This window comes from Pan troglodytes, chromosome 2, assembly GCF_028858775.2.
Source record: "Pan troglodytes isolate AG18354 chromosome 2, NHGRI_mPanTro3-v2.0_pri, whole genome shotgun sequence".
In the NCBI taxonomy this organism is placed as follows: Eukaryota; Metazoa; Chordata; class Mammalia; order Primates; family Hominidae; genus Pan; species Pan troglodytes.
In genome coordinates, this window is record NC_086015.1 from 173,131,654 (window position 1) to 173,152,843 (window position 21,190).

Sequence of the window (21,190 nt, forward strand, 5' to 3'; positions counted from 1 at the left end):
CCTTTTGTTTAGATAGTATGCGTACTTGGAACTAAGAGCACTGGCTTTTTTTCCCCAAACAATGTCATTATAAGCTGATGTCATTTATAACACCAGAGCTTATAAGTAGAGGTTGAGTTTGCCTTTCTCATCAATTAAAAGTGAATTGCAGCTGGGTGTCATGGCTCACACCTATAGTACCAACACTTTGGGAAGCCAAGGCAGGAGGATTGCTTGAGGCCAGGAGTTCGAGACCAGCCTATGCAACACAATGAGACCCCATCTCTACAAAAAAATTAGATGAGTATGATGGCATGCGCCTCTGAAGTGAGAGGATGGCTTGAGCCCAGGAGTTAGAGGCTGCAGTTAACTATGATCCCACCACTGTACTCCAGCCTGGGTGACAGAGCAAGAACCTGTCTCTTAGAAGAAAAAAAAAACTAAATTGCCAGTATAGAGGAAAAGTCCTTTATCGTCTCTTTCTTTACTGTTTTTAATGATTTGACATTCATTACAAGTTTTAAAAAGTAGATGTGCTAATCTCTTCAGATATAATACGTTTAGCTGTTTCTTGTGACAGCAGTGGATTGTTGACAGAGCTTCTTCCTCAGTGTATTAGAGTAAAACTTGATGAGAATTTTTATTACTTGCAGGGAGTGGTGAACATTTTGGTTTATCTACATATGCTTGTGATTAATAAGAGTGATAGTTACATACAGATATTTTAAATTTTTGAATATTTCCCCATTAATTTAACTTGCTTTAGTTGGTCTTTCTGAATGCCATTATTTCCCAACATTACTTTTAAAAGATACTTAATATAGTTCACAAGTTGAGGTTTTGGGGAACTATTAATCATGATCATGTTAGATTTAATTTTCTGTTGAGTTTGGTTTTCTTTTTTGTTGCCAGAGTGTTGAAATTTCACTTTATAAAATATTATTTAGATAGACATAAATTCCCATGTATGCTAAATTTAAAATAATGAATTTCTTCTTTAGCTTCAAAAGCAGTGGACTGTCTTTTGGATTCAAAGTGGGCAAAGGCCAAGAAAGGAGAGGAAGCTTTATTTACAACCAGGGAGTCTGTGGTTGACTACTGCAACAGGTACTGTTTATTTCTTAGTGAAGAATAACATAATAATTTTAAATTTTCTTCATAGTCCTGAAGCTCCTTACATCATTAAATGTAGTGATACTACAGCATAACTCAAATACTGTTTTCACATGTAACCTGATTTCTTTGGTACCTCTGGAAATGTGTTTGGTATTAGACTATTATACTTTTAACTGTATATAATTTTTATTTTTGTTCTATTTTATATATTTGTGAGCCCTACTGAAGGGTCAGCAACAAAAGTCATATACCAGTGCCTACAGTAGAAAAGAAAGTTCTTTCTTTTGTAGAGCAAATTGGTTGAGGAGTCTTTCTTTCAAAACTTTTGCAGGAATTCCTATTAGCTGTGTTACTGCTACTTTTTTAGTGCCTGCACTCTGAGCCATAAGCCTCATACCCTTTCCTATTTGGTTCAGTGTTTGCTAATGTAGTATTTCTTCTAAAATCAAGGAAGCTGCAACATCTACCTTATCTTTTTCTGAGAATTTCAAGATGAAATACAGCTAATTCAGTAATGTACATATATTTTTCATAATAGATACTTTTTCTGTTTTGAAAAAACTTTTGATGGTGAGTGGTTTACCTAAAAGACAAAATCACCTTCCTTTTGGAAGGAAGTATGCTGGTTTTTCTTTCCATTTCTTTTCTTTTTTTCTTGGTTTACTTAATACTAAGCATTTTCTTAATATATGTTAACTAAATTTTGTTTTCATAACACTAAAGCTTATCTTTTGGGATTTTAGATTATTTTATGTGTACTAATATTTTATTTAATGGCACCTAAAGTATCAGGCACATAAGAACCCTCTTAAAAACCACTATTTCACAACCTGGTTTCTTAAGCCGTCAAGTTAAAGAATTATTGAATATTTCTTAAAATTCTTAGTTGCCAAAGACTAGAGGTTACTTACAGACCTTTTAGAAACAGTAGGTTTCGGCCGGGCACAGTGGCTTATGCCCGTAATCCCAGCACTTTGGGAGGCCGAGGCAGGTGGATCACAAGGTCAGGAGATCGAGACCATTCTGGCTAACACAGTGAAACCCCATCTCTACTAAAAATACAAAAAATTAGCCAGGTGTGGTGGCGGGCATCTATAGTCCCAGCTACTCGGGAGGTTGAGGCAGGAGAATGGCGTGAACCCGGGAGGCGGAGCTTGCAGTGAGCTGAGGTTGCGCCACTGCACTCCAGCCTGGGCGACAGAGTGAGACATTGTTGAGACAAGGATGAGCTAACACTCATGCAGCTGATATTTGCTTGTCTTTTGTAGCAACTTGTCTAGTTAGAATTAGCTCCAGCAAGCATATATCCAGGGCAACTTGAATCTGCTCGTGGGGAAAAAATAAAAAGGTGAATAGAATTAGCTCCAAAGTACAAACTTCCAGGCTGGGCACGGTGGTTCACGCCTGTAATCCTGACACTTTGGGAGACCAAGGCAGGGAGATCACATGAGGCCAGGAGTTCAAGACCAGCCTGGCCAACATGGCGAAACCCCGTCTCTACTAAAAATACAAAAATTAGCCAGGTGTGGTGGCATGCCCCTGTAGTCCCAGCAACTTGGGTGACTGAGACATGAAAATAGCTTCAACCCGGGAGGTGGAGGTTGCAGTGAGCCGAGATCGCACCACTGCACTCCAGCCTGGGTGACAGAGCAAGACTCTGTCTTAAAAACAAACCAAAAAGTACAAACTTCCTTACCTGCCACAAAACTGATGTATTTTTTACATGTTGTGTAAAAATTAAGAGATGCTACAAATGCAGAAACTGGGGCACAGAGAACTTAAGTACTGTGTCTAAGGCTACACAGCTAGCAAGTGGCAGATCTAGGGTTCTAAATCTAGCAGCCTGTCTCCACAGTCTGTGTTCTTAACTACCGCTGTATACTGTCTCCTCCAACAAAATGACGATGCATTTAATGGAGCTATTAGATCTGTAAGCCCAAATCTCTGAGTAGAGCAGCCAGTATGAATCCACATTTTTTGGCTTTTTAGGAGCCTTGGTACCTTGTTATTTGAAAAGCTCAGAAGACCTGAGTACAGAGAGTGTCCAAAGACATTCGATTTTCATTGTATACGCTCTTCCCACTGATGTCAGATTGTTTGAGTCCTTTCTGCACTAAAATAAATGAGAATAGCATAACTTTAAGGTCTCCAGAGCCACTTCTAATATAACCGTAGAGTCTTATTGGCCAGTTCTCATGAGTTGCTGCCCAATAGCAGACAAAATCACAAAGGGTCTCTTGTCCAGTTTCTTTTTTTCTTTTTTTGGCATCCTCCAATACTGTCAGTTTTTCTGAGGCAGCTAAGTGGCATGAGGGAGTCTGAGGAAAAAACAAAATAGGAAAATGTAGGATGATAAAACAGTCTTTTCTAATGTGATCTATACCTTTTTATGGCCTATATCATGAATGAACTCATACATACTAGGTTAAGTCTCCACAAGACTTTGTATCACTGACCCCCAATCCAGTTATGTCGTCCTCAGTCTTGTGCACATGCCACACTCATTTTTTCTTCTAGTCGTTTTCCTATCATAACTTGCCACTTTCCCTAAACGGTTCTCTTTCCTGTGTCCCACCTGCCTCTCAAAATCACAAACAAATCCCTCAAGTCCTTCCTCTACTGAATGTACTCTTCCCCAGGCCCTCCAGCCTTCATCAGCCTTTGTATCTAAAGTTCTACTGAGTTTATCAAGTTAGTACCTCCCAGTTTGGCCCTTAACTATTTTAGAATTGCTACATATGTGTTAGTTTTTTTAAAATCTCCTGCCAGCTAAATCTGAAAACAATTGTAAGACTGTTTTATACTTTATTGTAACTCCATAGCAATTACCACAGTGTGAGCACTTCATAAAAACTCACCTTTGCCACATTGGTGGAAGTCCCCAACATGTCTGGCATTTAATAAATGTTTGTTAAATCTGAAAAAAAGATGGAAGTGAAGGAAAAAAATACAGAAGTAATTTTTTAAATGTTTTAGAAGCTGTTTTAAAACCACTTACTCAACAAATATTCTAGGCTCCAGGAATACAATAATAACTATGACTTGGTCCCTACATCAAAACATATTCTGATCTGTTAGGGAAGATTTATAACTAATCACAATGCAGTGTGTTGAATAAGAAAGAGAGAGATGGTGAAACTATGAAGAATGACATCACACAGAAAATGTTTTAAGTAAATTTTGAAACATAAATAGGTGATTACCCAACAAACAAGAGAAGAAAGGAAATTCATTCCAAGCAAAGGGCATAGAACACACTGAGATAGGAAAGTATGAGTAGTTGTGTAAAAATGTCAGAGTTTTATGTTAGTAATGTGTTCTATGTCATGGGTTTAAAGCCAAACAAACGGAGGCTCTGATACTATACAAATGTTAAATAATGTCAGTCTCATCTTTCAACCTAATTGTGAAATTATTTTCAACACAATTTGATTGAAAGTTAATAATCTACTTTTCTTTCATGGGGGTGGGCAGCTGTGCAGGAAAATTGACAGAAGCAGATGATCCTGCTGGTTCTATTGCCTTCAGTATCTACTCATCAAGGAAAAGGCTTTTTTCTACTAAAGTTGCATTGTTTGTTTTTAAAATTCTTTATTAAGAATCATTTTTTCCACTAAAGTAAATTTAAGAAAATGGGAACTGTTGCAAATGATTTAGAAGAAAATCCAAATTACTAATAATGTTGCTTCGTAGATAGCCACATTACCATTTGAGAATATATACTTCAAGTATCTGTATGTGTACACATGTACTCTTAATATATGGACATGTATATTAACTGCATTATAAAATGCTGGTTTTTCAATTAACATATGAGGAACAGGATGTATTTTTATTTTCATTTGGAGTGGTAATAAATGTTCCTGAAAGAAAATCTGGAAATCACATAAGTGCACAAAGAAAATTAGAATATATTTTCGTTATAGATTTTTTTTGTAAGACATTCTGGAGTAAAAAATGTAAGACTACACTTCATATTCAAATATGCCACTACTATTCTTAAATCCCACTTTGTACTCATAAGTAGTTAATCATTAAGGTCTCATTTCAGATTCTTGTTTGTTTATATATGTATATGTATTCATAGCAGATATGATGGTAGCATTTTGAGGCGCAGTTTGAACATTTGCACAATTATATGCACAATCATATTTGCATAATTTAAAAATAGCTCTTCCAAATAAGTAGTATGGGCCAAATGAGGAAACCTAGAAATTAGCTTTGTGGAAGTGCTCATAGGCTGGACCTAATTGGGGAGCAGATGGAAGCCCAGCCAGGCAGGTAAAACATAGAAACATAGGTGCTTCAGGGGACTGAACACAGTGACAGAAAGAAGTGGTTATCTGGGCAGGAAGAAAGCATCTAGTTAACAAGTGCTGTGATGTGCTGGAGCAGGCACCAGTGAGGTGTAAGTAGAAAGGTAGCTAGATAGTCACCATTAGCAGGCACCAGTGGTGGTAGTGAGACGTAGCTTCTAGATTGTGTTGTGGCAATTAGACATTATCAAAGCAGGAATGAAGAAACCAATCAGAAATTCTGAAACTAGAACATGAGATTTGAAAAAGTGACTTTTAGATGACAAAAATAAGGGCAACCCAATTTCCTGAGTAGGATTGTAAGGTTAAAGAGAAACTACCAAGCAACGTTGACTTAATCTGGGGTCAGATAAAAAATGAATAAAGCAAGGATCTCTCTCTCTCTTAAGAAGTTTACCATCTAGTGAAGGAGCAAACAACTATTACAAATTATATAGTGAGTTAGAAGATAAATGCTATGGATAGGGTAACAGGAAACGAGAGAATGGGAAGGTGGGCTTATGTTTTAAACAGAGTAGGTTGTGGTTGAGGGAAAACTTGAAGGAAGTGAGGGAGTGAAACAAAAGGACCTGCTTATTTGGGGTAAGAGCATTCTAAGTAAAGGGAACAGCCAGTGTGAAGGCCCTAAGGTGAGAATATAAAATATAGTAATAACTGATAAAAAGAGAGAAAACAATCTATTTAGAGAGAAATTAGTGAAACCAGGAATACATCATGTTTTGCCAAATATATTGCACATTTTTCAATTTGATGTTGTGCACGTCCTTTTCAGAGTCCAAAAATCTCACCTTAGTATATTTAATCATTGCTTAATTGAAGATAATCATTACAGTGGCAGACTGAATTGCGAAGTACTTGGAGAAAAAAATAACACCAAGAAAGCTGAAAAGACATTATTTGGACCAATCAAATCATCACTTTTAATCTGTTAACATTTCTTAAACTGTTTATTTTCTCCTTTCTTTATTATGTCAGCTCTTGCATTTGAGACTTAACATAAAGTGAAGCTGAGTCTTGATTATATGAACCCAGAAAGAGTCTTTATATGGATAATCTCAAACCTATAATCTCTTTTATACTTAAGGTACATCATTAAAAGTGAAAATTATATTGAATATCACTGAGTTTTGACAACTTTTATATAATTGACTGTAAAGTTTTTTGATTTAGTGGTAGAGTTTTGACTACTTTTTCACGGGCATACTAGTTGTAATTTCTCTTGTGTTTGCTAATTTATGCCTTCCTTTGCTTATTTTATTCAGGTCTTGATATTTTTGCTTTTTAGTCTATCTATATGGGGAGTGTAATGCCATACCTGTTTTTCCCAAAGGCTTTTAAAGAAGCAGTTTTTTCACCGAGCCCTAAAAGTAATGAAAATGAAATATGATAAAGACATAAAGAAAGAAAAAGATAAAGGAAAAGCTGAAAGTGGAAAAGAAGAAGATAAAAAGAGCAAGAAAGAAAATATAAAGGATGAGAAGACAAAAAAAGAAAAAGAGAAAAAAAAAGATGGTGAAAAGGAAGAATCCAAAAAGGTGAGTTAATCTAAAATTAAGTAAAAATTTAAAAATCATTATGTGCACATGATCACTACTGGCCTATGAGCACATTTAAGTATTATGCAATACCTACCTGAGATAACTATATTAGAGTTGTTATAAATACCGTGGTTGAGAATTTTTATTTCTGTGTTACAAATAGTCAGTGAAAATTTTTTGACTGTATGAACATCATATTTCTTGCTTACTTGTGTTATTTCTTCTGTCCAACTTGTGTTTTCATAGGAGGAAACTCCAGGAACTCCTAAAAAGAAGGAAACTAAGAAAAAATTCAAACTTGAGCCACATGATGATCAGGTTTTTCTGGATGGAAATGAGGTGAGAGTAAGCCTATAACTAGAAGTTCAGTTTTCTATAGGAGTTTTTAGAAATATGTTTGATGCCTTCACTAATAAAAGGAAAAATTTTGAGAAATCTAATTACGCTCTTAAATGTATAAAAACTACTCTATTTTTAAAAATCAATAATTTCTCTTATTTAGATTTTTAAAAGTCAGATTTGACTGTGAGTGATAGGAAACCTGAAATAAAAGCATCTTAATACAAAATAGATGCTTATTTCTTTTTTATCAGTGAAATCTGTAGGTAAGCTGTACAGATATGTCAGCTCCATGGTGGATCCCAGCTCTTCTTTTCTCCTCTGTCTGAGGCTTCTAGCTAAGGTTACCTTATGGTCCAGAATGACTGCCAACCTTATATCTGCATCGAAAAGAGGAAAGGAGAGTGAAGAATATGTCTCCTCTTTAAGGAGACCACTTTAAGGACACTGTCCAGAAAGCTGGTAATTTCATTTCTGCTTGAATTCCATTGGCCAGAACGTAGTCACATGGTCATGCATATGAGAAGTAAAATCTTGGAAATGCACTTTTTATACAGGATGATTATTTGCCCAGCCGAAATGTAGGGTTTCCGTTATTATCAAAGAAAAAAGAGCAGAATAGGAGATAGCTACAAGTCTCTCTCTCTTACAGAATGTAAGTCAGACACGTCACTTGAGGGGCTTAAAATTTTTAACATTACTTGATGCTTTGTGCTTATCATTTGTAATGGAAGATTTGTATGGTGGTAGCCTTCCATAAAGACTGCTTAATTCAGTCACTTCACCAGTACATAAACATGAGTTATATACTGGGCATTGAACTGTTGTGAATTTCAGGATATATCCTTTCCTGTTATACCTATACAAAAGTAACATCTATAAAGTCATGGCTCCTAGGGTTGTGTGTTTGAAATTCTTACTTGCATGAGACTATCTAGAGTGGAATTGTGGGGGAGGATTATATATCTATAATAAAGTGTCCTCAGGTGACTGATGTGAACCCCTTGTTGAGAACCACTGTAATAGAAAACCGTAGGTCTTTCTTAATGTGAAGGCTGAAATGCCCTCAGTTAAACATTGAGCATCAGCTGTGTGCCAGACATTTTTATAGGCGTTGGGAATAGCTTGATAAATAGGATAAAATCTCTCAATGGTCTAGCAAAGATACAGGCACTTAAACATGTTAATATAGTATAGTGTGGTGAGCATTAATGGTGTGAAAGCGCCAGGTAGGAATAGTTAATTTAGTCAGGAAGGATAAGAAGGGTCTAAAGGACATTTGAGCTTAGACTTGAAGATGACTGGCAGATTGCCAGGCGTGCCAGGAAGGAGGTTAGGTCTGTTAGGGAAGGAAGCAGCCTGAGCAAACGCATGGGTGCTTGCTATCCTGAAAAGCCTAGATTTTATTCTGTAGAAAGCAGCATGCACTCCATAACTTTTAAAGTTGTGAAATATCTTTTTTAAAAAAACATGTTTTTTTAGAATGGAAACTGGCAGAAGTAGTATCTGTGAATCTGATTCCCAAGGAAATGGGCAGAGTAAAATAAGAGGTTAAAGTGGAACCTCTGGTGTTAAAAATTGAAGAACCACATTGGAAAGACAATAAAGAGTTCTGGTCAATATAGAAATAAGAGGGAAGAGTACTGTTATTTATAGAAACTAAGAAATAAAACTGAGTTTTGTGGATGAATGATCAGAGTTCTGATCTGAATGAAGTAAATTTCTGTTGCATAAAATAAGAGCCTGATAAAAGTAAATTAAGTTTTGAAGTAGTGGTTCCCAGCTTATGGGCCCTCCATGGAGGAGTAGGCAATGAAATTAATACAGTCATAGAGACTATGTTCACCAAGCATGATCTTTAATAATTGATCTTTGTGTCTTCTCAGGAGAGAAAAGGGTGGAGTTGAGTGATACTAGATCTGTAAGAGGGCCTGGCTGGAATCTGTCTTAACTGTGCTTTTATCCCAGACTGGTTCATCATTACATTAGGGACAAAAAGGTTGGCAGTTGCTGGTGTTTTGGTTGAATAAATAATGATTTGCACACATGGAACAATTTTTTTTTCCCCCAAGACAGAGTCTTGCTCTGTCGCCCATGCTGGAGTGCAGTGGTGTGATCTCAGCTAACTGCAACCTCTGCCTCCCGGGTTCAAGCAATTCTCCTGCCTCAGCCTCCCGAGTAGCTGGGATTACAAGCGTCCACCACCACACCCGGCTAATTTTTGTATTTTTAGTAGAGACAGGGTTTCACCATGTTGGCCAGGCTTGTCTTGAACTCCTGACCTCAAGTGATCTGCCCGCCTTGGCCTCCAAAGTGCTGGGATTATAGGCGTGAGCCACCAAGCCTGGTCAAACAAATTTTTAAGTGTATGTAAGAACGTAAAAATTTACTTAAGTGCTTTATAGAATTTATAGTTTTCCTATAATCATTTTCTATCGCCAGAAGAACCACTACTACTGAAGGAAAGATCTTTGGAATTTATTTACCTTAGAAAGTACTTCTCATATGTTAAGAGGTTGATGACTGCTTTAAGGGACCTAAAATATAGAATTAAGCATTACTTTCTAATGTGACATTAGAACTTTTAAGCACCGAGGTTTCTTGATTCTTCTAGGTTTATGTATGGATCTATGACCCAGTTCACTTTAAAACATTTGTCATGGGATTAATTCTTGGTAAGTAGTGAGATGTTAATAGCTTTAAAGTGCAATCTAAAATTTAGAAAACAATATGCAGATACTGTAAAAGAAAATGTTCCTAAATTTAACATAAAATAGTTGTCATTTTAAAAATACTTTAAATAAAGTCAGAAGATAAATAATAAACTAAGGAAAATATTTGAAACATACTAAAACAAAGATCTTTTAAGAGATTAACAAACTGATAGAAAAATGGTCAAGGTAGTTAACAGATAAAGAAATACAATGACCAATCATCATGAGTGATACTTAATCACACTCATATACAAATTAAAGCTGTAGTGATTAAGAGTCTTGCAAACCTTAACATTAAAGGTCTTAGAAAAAAATCAGCTCTCTCTAACAGTTGATAGGTATGTCTATTGTTTTAATTTTTGTAAAGGACAGTTTGTCAGTATCTTTGAAATTTTATGCGTCTGCAGTGACCCAGCAATTCTAGGCTGTTCCCATACAGTTGCACAAAGTGTGTGCATTGACACATTATCTGTTTTTTTCCAAATCCCTTAGACTGTACTTGAGTATAATCTAGCAAATATCTTTCAAATTTGAAATGCTTATACCATTTGATCTAATAAATTCCACTTTAAGGAATTTACCCTATGCCATAATCACAGTTGCACAAATGTACATGTGCAAGGATATTATACCTAGAATAGATAAAAAAAGAAAAGTTACAGAAGAGTAAGAATAGTATAAGCTCATTTACTTATTTAGAAAAAAAGTCCCTGTAGCTAGTTAATTATATATAGGCAGTCTCTGAGAATACAGGTAAGCTTAATAGTACTTAACCTCTGGGAAGTGGAATAAGAATTAGATGAAGACTTAATTTTCTCTATACCTTTTGATTTGCTTGTTTGTGACAGGGTCTCATTCCTATCACCCAGGCTGGAATGCAATGGCACAATCATGGCTCACTGCAGCCCGACTTGCTGGGGTCAGGTGATCTCCCACATCAGCCTACTGAGTAGCTGGAGCTATAGGCACACTCCACTACACCCCGCTAATTTTTGTATTTTTTTGTAGAGACGGCGTTTCGCCATGTTGCCCAGGCTGGTCTCGAACTCCTGGGCACTTGCCTCGTTGTCCCAAAGTGCTGGGGGTTTGATTTGTTTTTGATTTGCTTTTTAACGTGTGTATTCCAGGAGGTTTTATGGGGAAAGAATGATTTAACAAACAAAAAAAAAAATAGGTAGCAGTTAAAATAAGCTTGGTCAATATGGTATCATAGGATCCCATTCAAAATAACTCTTTTAGGCTGGGCTCAGTGGCTCACACCTGTAATCCTAACACTTTAGGAGGCCAAGGCAGGGAGATGGCTTGAATCCAAGAGTTCGAAACCAGCCTAGGCAACATGGCGAAACCTCGTTTCTACAAAAAATTAGCCGGGTGTGGTGGTTCACACGTGTAGTCCCAACTACTTAGAAGGCTGAGGTGGGAGGATCACCTAAGCTCAGGAGGTCGAGGCTGTCGTGAGCCGAGATCATGCCACTGCACTGCAGCCTGGGTGACAGAGTAAGACTCTGTTTCAGAAAACAAAAAGCAAAATAACTCTTTTATAATAAGAGTACTAGTCACTTTGCTAGATATTTTGCGTACAATATATCATTTCATCCTCACAACAACCTTTGAAGAATAGGAAGAGACTTATTAAATATAAGGTAACTTAGCCTCGAAAGAGTTAAGTAACTTGCCCAGGGTTACATAGCTTATAAGTGATGGAGCTAGAATTTTAATCCTGGTCTTACTCTAAAGACCTAATAACCAGGCTTCTAATTTCTTATAATTCTTTCTTGTGTCCCCACTTTACTTGCAAAAAAACTGGAGACACTTGTAAGCAGTTTCCCTAAGCACCAAAAAATACATCTGTAGCAGAAATCACCTGGGGAATCTTTCAGTCTGTGGATGTCAGAGCTCCACCCCAGAAGAAGAATCTCCAGAGAGGGGTCTTGGAAATCATTTTTTGTTGGGTTTGTTGTTCTGTTGTTTCTTTTAGCTCCCTTACTTAGTAGGCAGATATCTTAATATTTTTTAAATAAAGTAGATATAGCTTGAAAAAGGGGGCAGTTAATAAATTAAGGAGGCAACAGTTTTGAATTTCTACATAGCATTTTTTTCTAATTGTATGTAATTTACTCTAATAAAAACTAGTTTAAGAATAGTATAAAATGTTAGGTTGAACAATATGAAATTGCTCATAATTGACCATTTTTTACCTATAAAAATGGCAATTTTATATTTCACTGTGTTTATGTTTCTCAGTTTTTCCCCCAGGGATATGTTTCTGTTAGTGCAGCCATACCATTTAAGTTTTTATTCTAAAATTTAACTTTTGTCATTTCTTGTTCCAGTGATTGCAGTAATAGCGGCCACCCTCTTCCCCCTTTGGCCAGCAGAAATGAGAGTAGGTGTTTATTACCTCAGTGTGGGTGCAGGCTGTTTTGTAGCCAGTATTCTTCTCCTTGCTGTTGGTAAGTATTGTTATTATAAAATTGACCTCAAGAAGGTTGGTATTGAGCAGTTGGACTGTAATTTGGAGCTTCAGTAAAACTTAAGAAAAATTAATGGAGGTAAATCAAGAAGTATATGGTACTACTTTCTGAGTCAAAACTCAGGCTTGGTAAGATTTGTTCTGTCTGCAGAAAAAGGATTTAATACATCTTTAAAAATTTTTTTTAATTATTAAGATTATTTTTTATTGACAGATAATAATTGTGTACATTTATGGGGTACGATGTGATGTTTTGGTGTATGTGTACAATGTAGAATGTTTAAATCAAGCTAATTAACATAATTAGCATATCGATCACCTTTCTTGCCTATCATTTATTGTGAGACATTTGAAATTTACTTAGTTATTTTGAAATATACCATACATTATTATATCTTAATCTGCAAATAGATGTGCTTTAAAAATTAGTTATGGCAGAGGCGTTTAATATTTTTGCAATGGTAGATCATTTATTAGACATAATACTTTCAGTAAAACATTTTTTAATTTTGACTTAGAACAAATGCAACATCTAAATAATCTATGCATATATTTAATAAATGATTCTAAACAATTGATTTGCCATTTTGGGAAAAATCAATAATTTTCACCCAGGTACCAAAATACTAGATGCAATAAGGGGTTAATGTTTTAAAAATCAAATAGGAAAACATAAGTAAATGAATTTTCCACATTTCTGGATGATTGGGGTCTTTCATAGATTATTTGTTTAGAGGCAGGGTCTTGCTCTGTCACCCAAGCTGAAGTGCAGTGGTGAGATCATAGCTCACTGCAGCCTTGAATTCCTGGGCTTAAGCAATCCTCCTGCCTCAGTCTCCCAAGTAGCTAGGAGTACTGATGCATTTCATCATGCCTGGCTTTTTGTGGGGGAGATAGGGTATCACTCTGCCCAGGCTGGTCTGAAACTCCTGACTTCAAGTGATCCTCCAGCATTGGCCCCCCAAAGTGCTGGAATTATAAGATTGTCACCACACCCAGCCATGTTTCATAGTTAAAAAGCAATATAGGGCTGGGCACAGTGGCTCACGCCTGTAACTCCAGCAATTTGGGAGGCTGAGGTGGGTGGATGACAAGGTCAGGAGATCGAGGCCATCCTGGCCAACATGGTGAAACCCCATCTCTACTAAAAATACAAAAATTAGCTGGGTTTCGTGGCGTGCGCCTGTAATCCCAGCTACTTCAGAGGCTAAGGCAGGAGAATGGCTTGAACCCGGGAGGCAGAGATTGCAGTGAGCTGAGATACCACCACACCTGGCTAATTTTTGTATTTTTAGTAGAGATGGGGTTTCACCATGTTGGCCAGGCTAGTCTCGAACTCCTGACCTCAGGTGATCTGCCCGCCTTGGCCTCCCAAAGTGTTGGGATTATAGGCGTGAACCACCACGCCCAGCCTCCTTCCTCTGATTTGGTAACCTCTAGCAGCAGAAAAATCCCCTGCTGGTTTTGCATGGAACACGGGCACATTTGTAGGCCAAGAAACAATATCTAAGCCTGTTTGAATTTAGTGTCAGTGTAATACCTGCATCAAGAAGGAAAAGTCATAAACTTTGATCTGACATTAGACATAATAAAATTGGTGCTTTTTGCCTTTCAAATTCCTGAAATTTAGAAACTCCTTGGAAATTTTTAGCAAAGGTTTAGCTCCACTGAATAGAATTATTCTACTTGCTTATTTTTAAATTAAACCAGTGTTCACAATAGTTTATGGTTATTATGTAGTTTTGCTGTTTAAAATATTGTTTCTTCAGTAGTCTCTTTAAATAAATTTTCATTGTGGATTTAAATATGCATTATGAACCAAATAGTCTTCTGAATTATACCAGGAAACAAACCCAACATTTTATGTTGATTCTCTTAGAAAATGCAATTCCAAATATACTTTCAAATAATTAGATATTTCTTTTATATTATTCTTTGAAGTCTTTATATATATTATGTATATCGCATATCATATATACATATATTTATATATCATGTATATTATATATGAATATATATGATATATAGATACATGATATATCATATAATAGATATTTATTATATATCATATAATATATATCTTATATATGATATGTCATATATATGATATCTCATATATTTATATGAAATATATTTATATATATATTCATTTTTTGGAGACAGGGTCTTGCTCTGTTGCCCAGGGTAAAGTACCATGGCAGAATCATAGCTCACTGTATCCTCAAACTCCTGGGCTCAAGCAGCCCTCCCACCTTAGCCTCCTGAGTAGCTGGGACTATAGGAGCATGTTGCCATGCCTAGCTAATTTTTTTTTTTTTTAAGTCAGGGTCTTCAAATATTATGTATTGGTCACAATTATATCTGGTGTTTCTTTGAATATGCATTATTAATAATGCCATTTAAAATAAAACCTTTGGCAGTTTTCTAAAATCTGTCGCTTTTAGTATAGGAATGTTATTATAGTACATGTCACAGCTTCCCCATAATTCTTCCCTTTTCACTCTTGGTAATCTAGTGCCACATAGTGAAAAACTGTAAAACATGAACATTCTGCCATACCATTTGTATGTGATAAGAAATTAGGTTAGTGCCATTTCTATATTGCTTTTTCTTTGGTTTCATACAAGATTTCATATTATGAATCATCTGTCTTACAATCCTGTAAAACCTATCATTGCATCATAATTGGAGAAAAAAATGTACAGCCTCCTTAAATTCATTATCTCTGTTTATCAGTGGAATTTATTCTTAAATCATAATTTTAAGCATATTTACCTTTTCCGTTTATACCATGAAAGATTCTAATGTGTACAGGAGTCTTTCAGAATATTTATATTCTTGTGAAAATAAAAATTGCTATTTTTAAAAGTCAAGACAGCTATAATGATTTTCTTCCATTTATACAAAGCAAAATAATGGAAGACACATAGATTAGCGTATTTCAGGCTTTATATGAAAACAGTGACAGAATTGTCTAAAGAAAACAAAAACCAAAACTCCTGTCATAATTGATTAGTCTGTAACATTCACATAATCATCATGACCTTTTAAAAAACAGGAAAAAATCACTCAGCTCTACATAATTGGTAAATTCAGAGAAAACTAAATATTGGGGTTTGTGATAACTCATTACTACAAATTTTAAAATTCAAATTCCATTTTTCTACAGTTTTTTCATAATACAGTGTTATAAAAGAGTAAACCTTATGTGTTTAAGTGATCTTGCTTTCATTAACATTGTATTTTTCCTAATATTGAGAGGATTGGTCTTTAAATAAGCAAAAATTACATAGTTTACCTAACTAATAAAACAAAAAGGTCAGGTTCAGTGACTCACAACTGCGATCCCAACTACTCGGGAGGCTGAGGTGAGAGGATCACATAAAGCCAGGAGTTTAAGACTGGCCTGGACAACATAGCAAGAACCTGTCTATCAAAGTAGGTAGATAGGTAGAGAGAGAGGGAGGATAGAGAGAGAGAGATTAGATAAATAAATGATAGATACATACCTGTAATCCCTGCACTTTGGGAGTTTGAGCCCAGGAGTTCAAGACCAGACTGGGCAACTTGGCAAGACCCCATCTCTACAAAAAATACAAAAATTAGCGGACCATGGTGGCATGTACCTGCTACTTGGAGGCTGAGGTGGGAGGATTGCTTGAGCCCAGGAGGTTGAGGCTGCAGCGAGTCATGATTGTGCCACTGCACTCCAGCCTGGGTGACAGAGCAAGACCTTGTCCTCAATAAATAAATAAGACAACAAGGATTAAAAGATGGAAACTTTCTAATACTGGGGTTCCTTATCCAGGGCTAATTTATCCTTTAGGCATAGTAAACGTGTGCCTTGGACCAAGATACATATAGGGGTCCACAGAAATATTTTCATTTTTATTTCTTTTAAATCAGAAGTAGTAATGTATATACATGTATGTAATAGCAAACCTATACAGTATTTTATTCATGTTTATACAGATGTACAGAAAATATAGTCATAAATGTATAGAAAATATAATATTTAATAGTTTTTGTGGAGTAAGTGCCTTACAAAGGCAAAAGGGCCTAGGGCCTTGGGAAGTATGATGCAGCCCTGCTTTTCCTTCTTAAAGGCTTCCTTCCTAAACACCTTTCATCTCTTTATTTTATTCTTTTCCTACACCATGATCTTATGAATACTTAAATTCCCAACTGATTGCCATGTGTATTGAAGCATAATATCACAAAGTACATAAATCAGAAGTGTATATCCATGTAAGTGTACACCCAGATGGAAAAAAGAAGTAATTTTTTTCAGAGTGACATTATTGCATTGTGACCTCAAGTTCAGAGCAACATTCTGTGCCCCTAGAATACCGTGATAGCTGCTAAACTAGTCAGGAATTTTTTGTTTTCAAGCATGCAGTGGTGTAATTATAGCTCACTGCAGCCTCGAGCTCCTGGGCTCAAGTGATCCTCCCAAGTAGCTGGGATTAGAGGTTTAGCCACCACGCCCAGCACTAATCAGGATTTAAATATTAATATTTAAGGTGTATGAAATGTGCAGATAATAAAACTGTTTTCCCAGCTTTTTATTAACAAATACTCCCTTCTGAGGCAGTGTTTGAATTACTCAGTTAGAGAAATTTTTCTCCCCACAGCTCGATGCATTCTATTTCTCATCATTTGGCTCATAACTGGAGGAAGGCACCACTTTTGGTTCTTGCCAAATCTGACTGCTGATGTGGGCTTCATTGACTCCTTCAGGCCTCTGTACACACATGAATACAAAGGACCAAAAGCAGACTTAAAGAAAGATGAGAAGTCTGAAACCAAAAAGCAACAGAAGTCCGACAGTGAGGAAAAGTCAGACAGTGAGAAAAAGGAAGATGAGGAGGGGAAAGTAGGACCAGGAAATCATGGAACAGAAGGCTCGGGGGGAGAACGGCATTCAGACACGGACAGTGACAGGAGGGAAGATGATCGATCCCAGCACAGTAGTGGAAATGGAAATGATTTTGAAATGATAACAAAAGAGGAACTGGAACAGCAAACAGATGGGGATTGTGAAGAGGATGAGGAAGAGGAAAATGATGGAGAAACACCTAAATCTTCACATGAAAAATCATAATCTGACTAATTTTGGGACTCAATGAATAAGTACAAGAGGTTGGATTTTCTATGTTGGCTGATTACCATATTGAACACATGGCATTTGTAGCATTCTTTAAATCTATTTACTGAAATGTATTTGACATTCAAGCAGTTATATTCAGTCCTTCATTTTATAGAATATTCGCACTATTATTGGTACAGTTTAAAGCCATTAATATGTTTTATCCATTTGATAATTTTACAGTAAGTAGGTCTCATTCATTTTGACAGTTATCAAAGATGTACTTTCCACAGTTAAATTTACATTAATGGCAATTTTTGATAGTTTTATGGCTTTTTACTGTTAGACTAATCAAAAATAACTTTAAAAGGAACAAAGAAACTCCAACATTTCACATTATGCATAGTTATATAGCCATTTCACAGTTTCTTTAAGATGTGTAAACTCATTGTCCTTGATAGTTTTTATTTTTCATTATAAAATTATACCAGGAGATTTCTTTTAAGATTCTGAGTTAGCAGAGTTCAAAACTATTTTGTGGAAACAAGCCAACTAGTAACAATGCAGCAACACTTCTGGTTTAGCTAAATTATTTTTCCAATGTAGGAAATCCACACTGCTTTGTACGTCTGACTCAGAGAAAGATGGTCGTCTCCAGCAGAGAAAGTGAACAGCATTTGTTGGAAGGTGATGGCTCTCCCTCCTCCCTCCCCATTTCATTGGCGTAACGTAAAGTGTATTCTGTACATAATTTACAAATAAAACATTTTATTTTAATTGTTACTTATTATTTAGATATTTCTCAACACTTAAATTCATAAAATTAAGACCATGTAAGGGTATGTTTTTAGAGAAATGGAAGTTTGAGTAACCCACAGAACATCTGTGATCTTTCTACAGCAGCTTCAGTTTTGTGCCAACATTCCGTGTATTTTGAATATGAGCAAAAACTGATCTTTATTAAATAAGAGCAGACTTAAAGTAGCTTTGTACGCCTTAATGTTCATTTTGATTTATTTTAAATCTTTACATTCAGAAATGAGATACTGTATTATCAGACCAGGAGGCATTGCTGTGAAAGATAATTTCCTATTCTAAAATATCAAATTTAAAATAAAGATAATGAAAGAAAACATAAGAGAACTATTGGACTCTAATTGCTTTGAACTAGTTTTGCAGTTTGACTTTACGTCTTATACATCTTAGTTACAAGTCTTTGGAAACTCTTGTTTACTTATGAGCATAATCATTCCTTGGAGTTATATAAACTAATAATGAATATTAAATGATTTTTCTTCAGTCACAGTGAGAGCATCTTGCTTTGTGGTTGAAATAGGTAGTGTATGTCAGTCTTTGCTTTAGGCTGTTTCTCATCTAAGTGTTTGAATTAAAGATGTTAAATTTTTCTAATTGTGAAAAATATGTTTTCTGTATCGACACATTTTATTAAACTTGGCTTGATTGCTTCTTTATAGTAGTCCCTGTAAGTGGACATAAATGTGGCTATTTGATGTTAATGCAACTATGTCAAGGCTGCAATCACTTTAAGAGTTTCTTTTTAGCAAATGTTCATTGATGAAGTGCCTGGGTATTTTCCCCTCCCATTTGCAGAGCTCTACTACTTCATTTCCACAGTAAGCATATATATAATGATCACTTCTGAGTTTATCACCAGTAACATTGATACCTATTTTGGGGTATAAACATGGTGTTTTTCAGAAATAAAAATGATTTCATTAACCTTTACTATTACTGTGATAATACCCAGGCACTCAATATTCATCCTGAAATTTTTTATAATATGTAATTTGTCTAGTCTTAAAGACATTTGGAGCATGGCCAACAGGAAGGTCAGCTTCTTACTGATGTGTGTGGATTCTTACAGAATGTTAGTACAAATTTTTATAAATATTTGGTGATCCCTGGGGGGAAATATCATTCTTACTATGGTTAGAAAGTGAATTAGAAATTTCAGCTCAGTTTCTATTTTACTATTCAAGTTGTGTACTTTAAACAAATATAAAAATCAAAAGGCTGCCTCTATTACAATCCTCAGTGGAATAGATGGCTATCTTTCTTGGCTAACATTAAATATTCTTGTACCAGAGCATGGAAAATTGTTTATAATTGTTAATAGAATGGCGATTTTTTTTTTTAAGAACTTCAGATTTGCTATGCTGCTGTAAGTAGAAAGCATGAAGCTTTTTGATCATGTAGGGCTTATTGTAGAGGGTATCAATTGGCCTAACTAAGCAGGATTGAATTTACCAGAGGCTAAGTTCAGATAGTAAGAATAATGCATATGTGATTGTTCTTAAAGTCAATGTATTAAATAAGATATTTTTCCTTTTCCCTCTTACTGGATTTTTCAATTTTCAAACCATATGGCCTAGATAACTTTAATTGAAATAATATAGATTTAGTTGAATACTATTCAGGAAGTAATAAATTTTAATATATCACATTGAAATTATGCAGTGGTGATGAATTTTGGTGTTTCCCCCCTCTTTCTGGTTTTACATCATGAGGATCAGTTAGCTGCTGACAAGAAAAATCATCTTGTGTCTTTTGTAAATTGAATTTTTTTTTAAATCTTTATTAGGAACTGGAAAACAGCAAGTATGGTTGATTCTCATTATTCAAGGTAGTTATGTTCTATAAAGTCATTGCGAACACTGAATTAGCAAATATAGAACCTAGGGGAAATACAAGGCTAGATTTCTGCAAGCCACTGGTCACATTTTCATCAAGCAGTCAACATGTAAATTTCTGTTGTAAAGACACCTTATTTAATATAGTCGATTCATTAACATTGAAGTCATGACCAACAACACTGTAACTCATGCCTGAATGAAGCTTATCTGACACATAAGCTTCACGAGGCACACAACAGCCTTTTTGCCCTTAGGAACAGCTTTTTGCCCTTAGCACTATGCTTGGCAGCCATTTTAAACCGTGAAATCAAAAAAAGAACAGAAATGCAAAAACCATGGCATTAGCGTAAAAAGGACACGTTTATAGTATGAAAGCTGGAACATGGCCTTGTTCAACCTCAGCTCAGAATATGTGTACAGCAAGTTTTTTGCTGTACCACAAAATTTTAGGTTAGGCAAATTCACAAATACGGAATCCATGAATAATGAGGATCAACTGTACTTAACTATATTTTAAAGCTGTGACATTTATCTACCTGGTTTATGGAATAGAATTTATTGCTGAATCATGCTCCAGTATTTGAGTGATGTTTTAAATATCCTATGTCTGAAAATAATTCCTCCTAATTGTGTGGTAATTTGCTTTTACTGTTTCAGCAGTATTTCAGGTCTTTGTTCATTCACTCAGTAATACTGAGCACTTACCATGTACCAGAATTTTACTAGGCACAACCATGAATAAAAATACAATTCTCTTGCACCATTAAATAGTGTGTTAAGTGCTACGGCAGCAAATTGCTACATGTGCTGGATATCTCTTGTTTTCCCCTCCAGCTCCACTCTGCTCTTGCCCACAAAGCTGACCCGAATGGACCACAGCAGTGGGCTCCTATGCCTCCTGGCTTCTGAGTGGGTTTGGCCAAGGAGTGTCCTGGCCAGAGATCAGAGGATGGTAGTAGGGTGCCTATTCTC

At 35.7% G+C, this 21,190-nt stretch overlaps 1 protein-coding gene across 3 annotated transcripts in view; it reads left to right on the plus strand.

Annotated features, from left to right (window-relative positions):
- The window catches only part of SEC62 (SEC62 homolog, preprotein translocation factor), a 30,766-nt gene extending 9,780 nt beyond the window's left edge, over nt 1–20,986 (plus strand). For all 3 annotated transcript variants that reach the window (XM_063806376.1, XM_016942284.4, XM_063806377.1), the window contains 6 exons: nt 981–1,086; nt 6,742–6,946; nt 7,196–7,288; nt 9,903–9,963; nt 12,336–12,455; nt 17,110–20,986. In XM_063806376.1, coding sequence (XP_063662446.1) covers nt 981–1,086; nt 6,742–6,946; nt 7,196–7,288; nt 9,903–9,963; nt 12,336–12,455; nt 17,110–17,579 — 1,055 coding nt within the window. In that variant the 3' untranslated portion in view covers nt 17,580–20,986. The remainder of the gene's footprint in view (nt 1–980; nt 1,087–6,741; nt 6,947–7,195; nt 7,289–9,902; nt 9,964–12,335; nt 12,456–17,109) is intronic.
- Nucleotides 20,987–21,190: the final 204 nt, after the last annotated feature.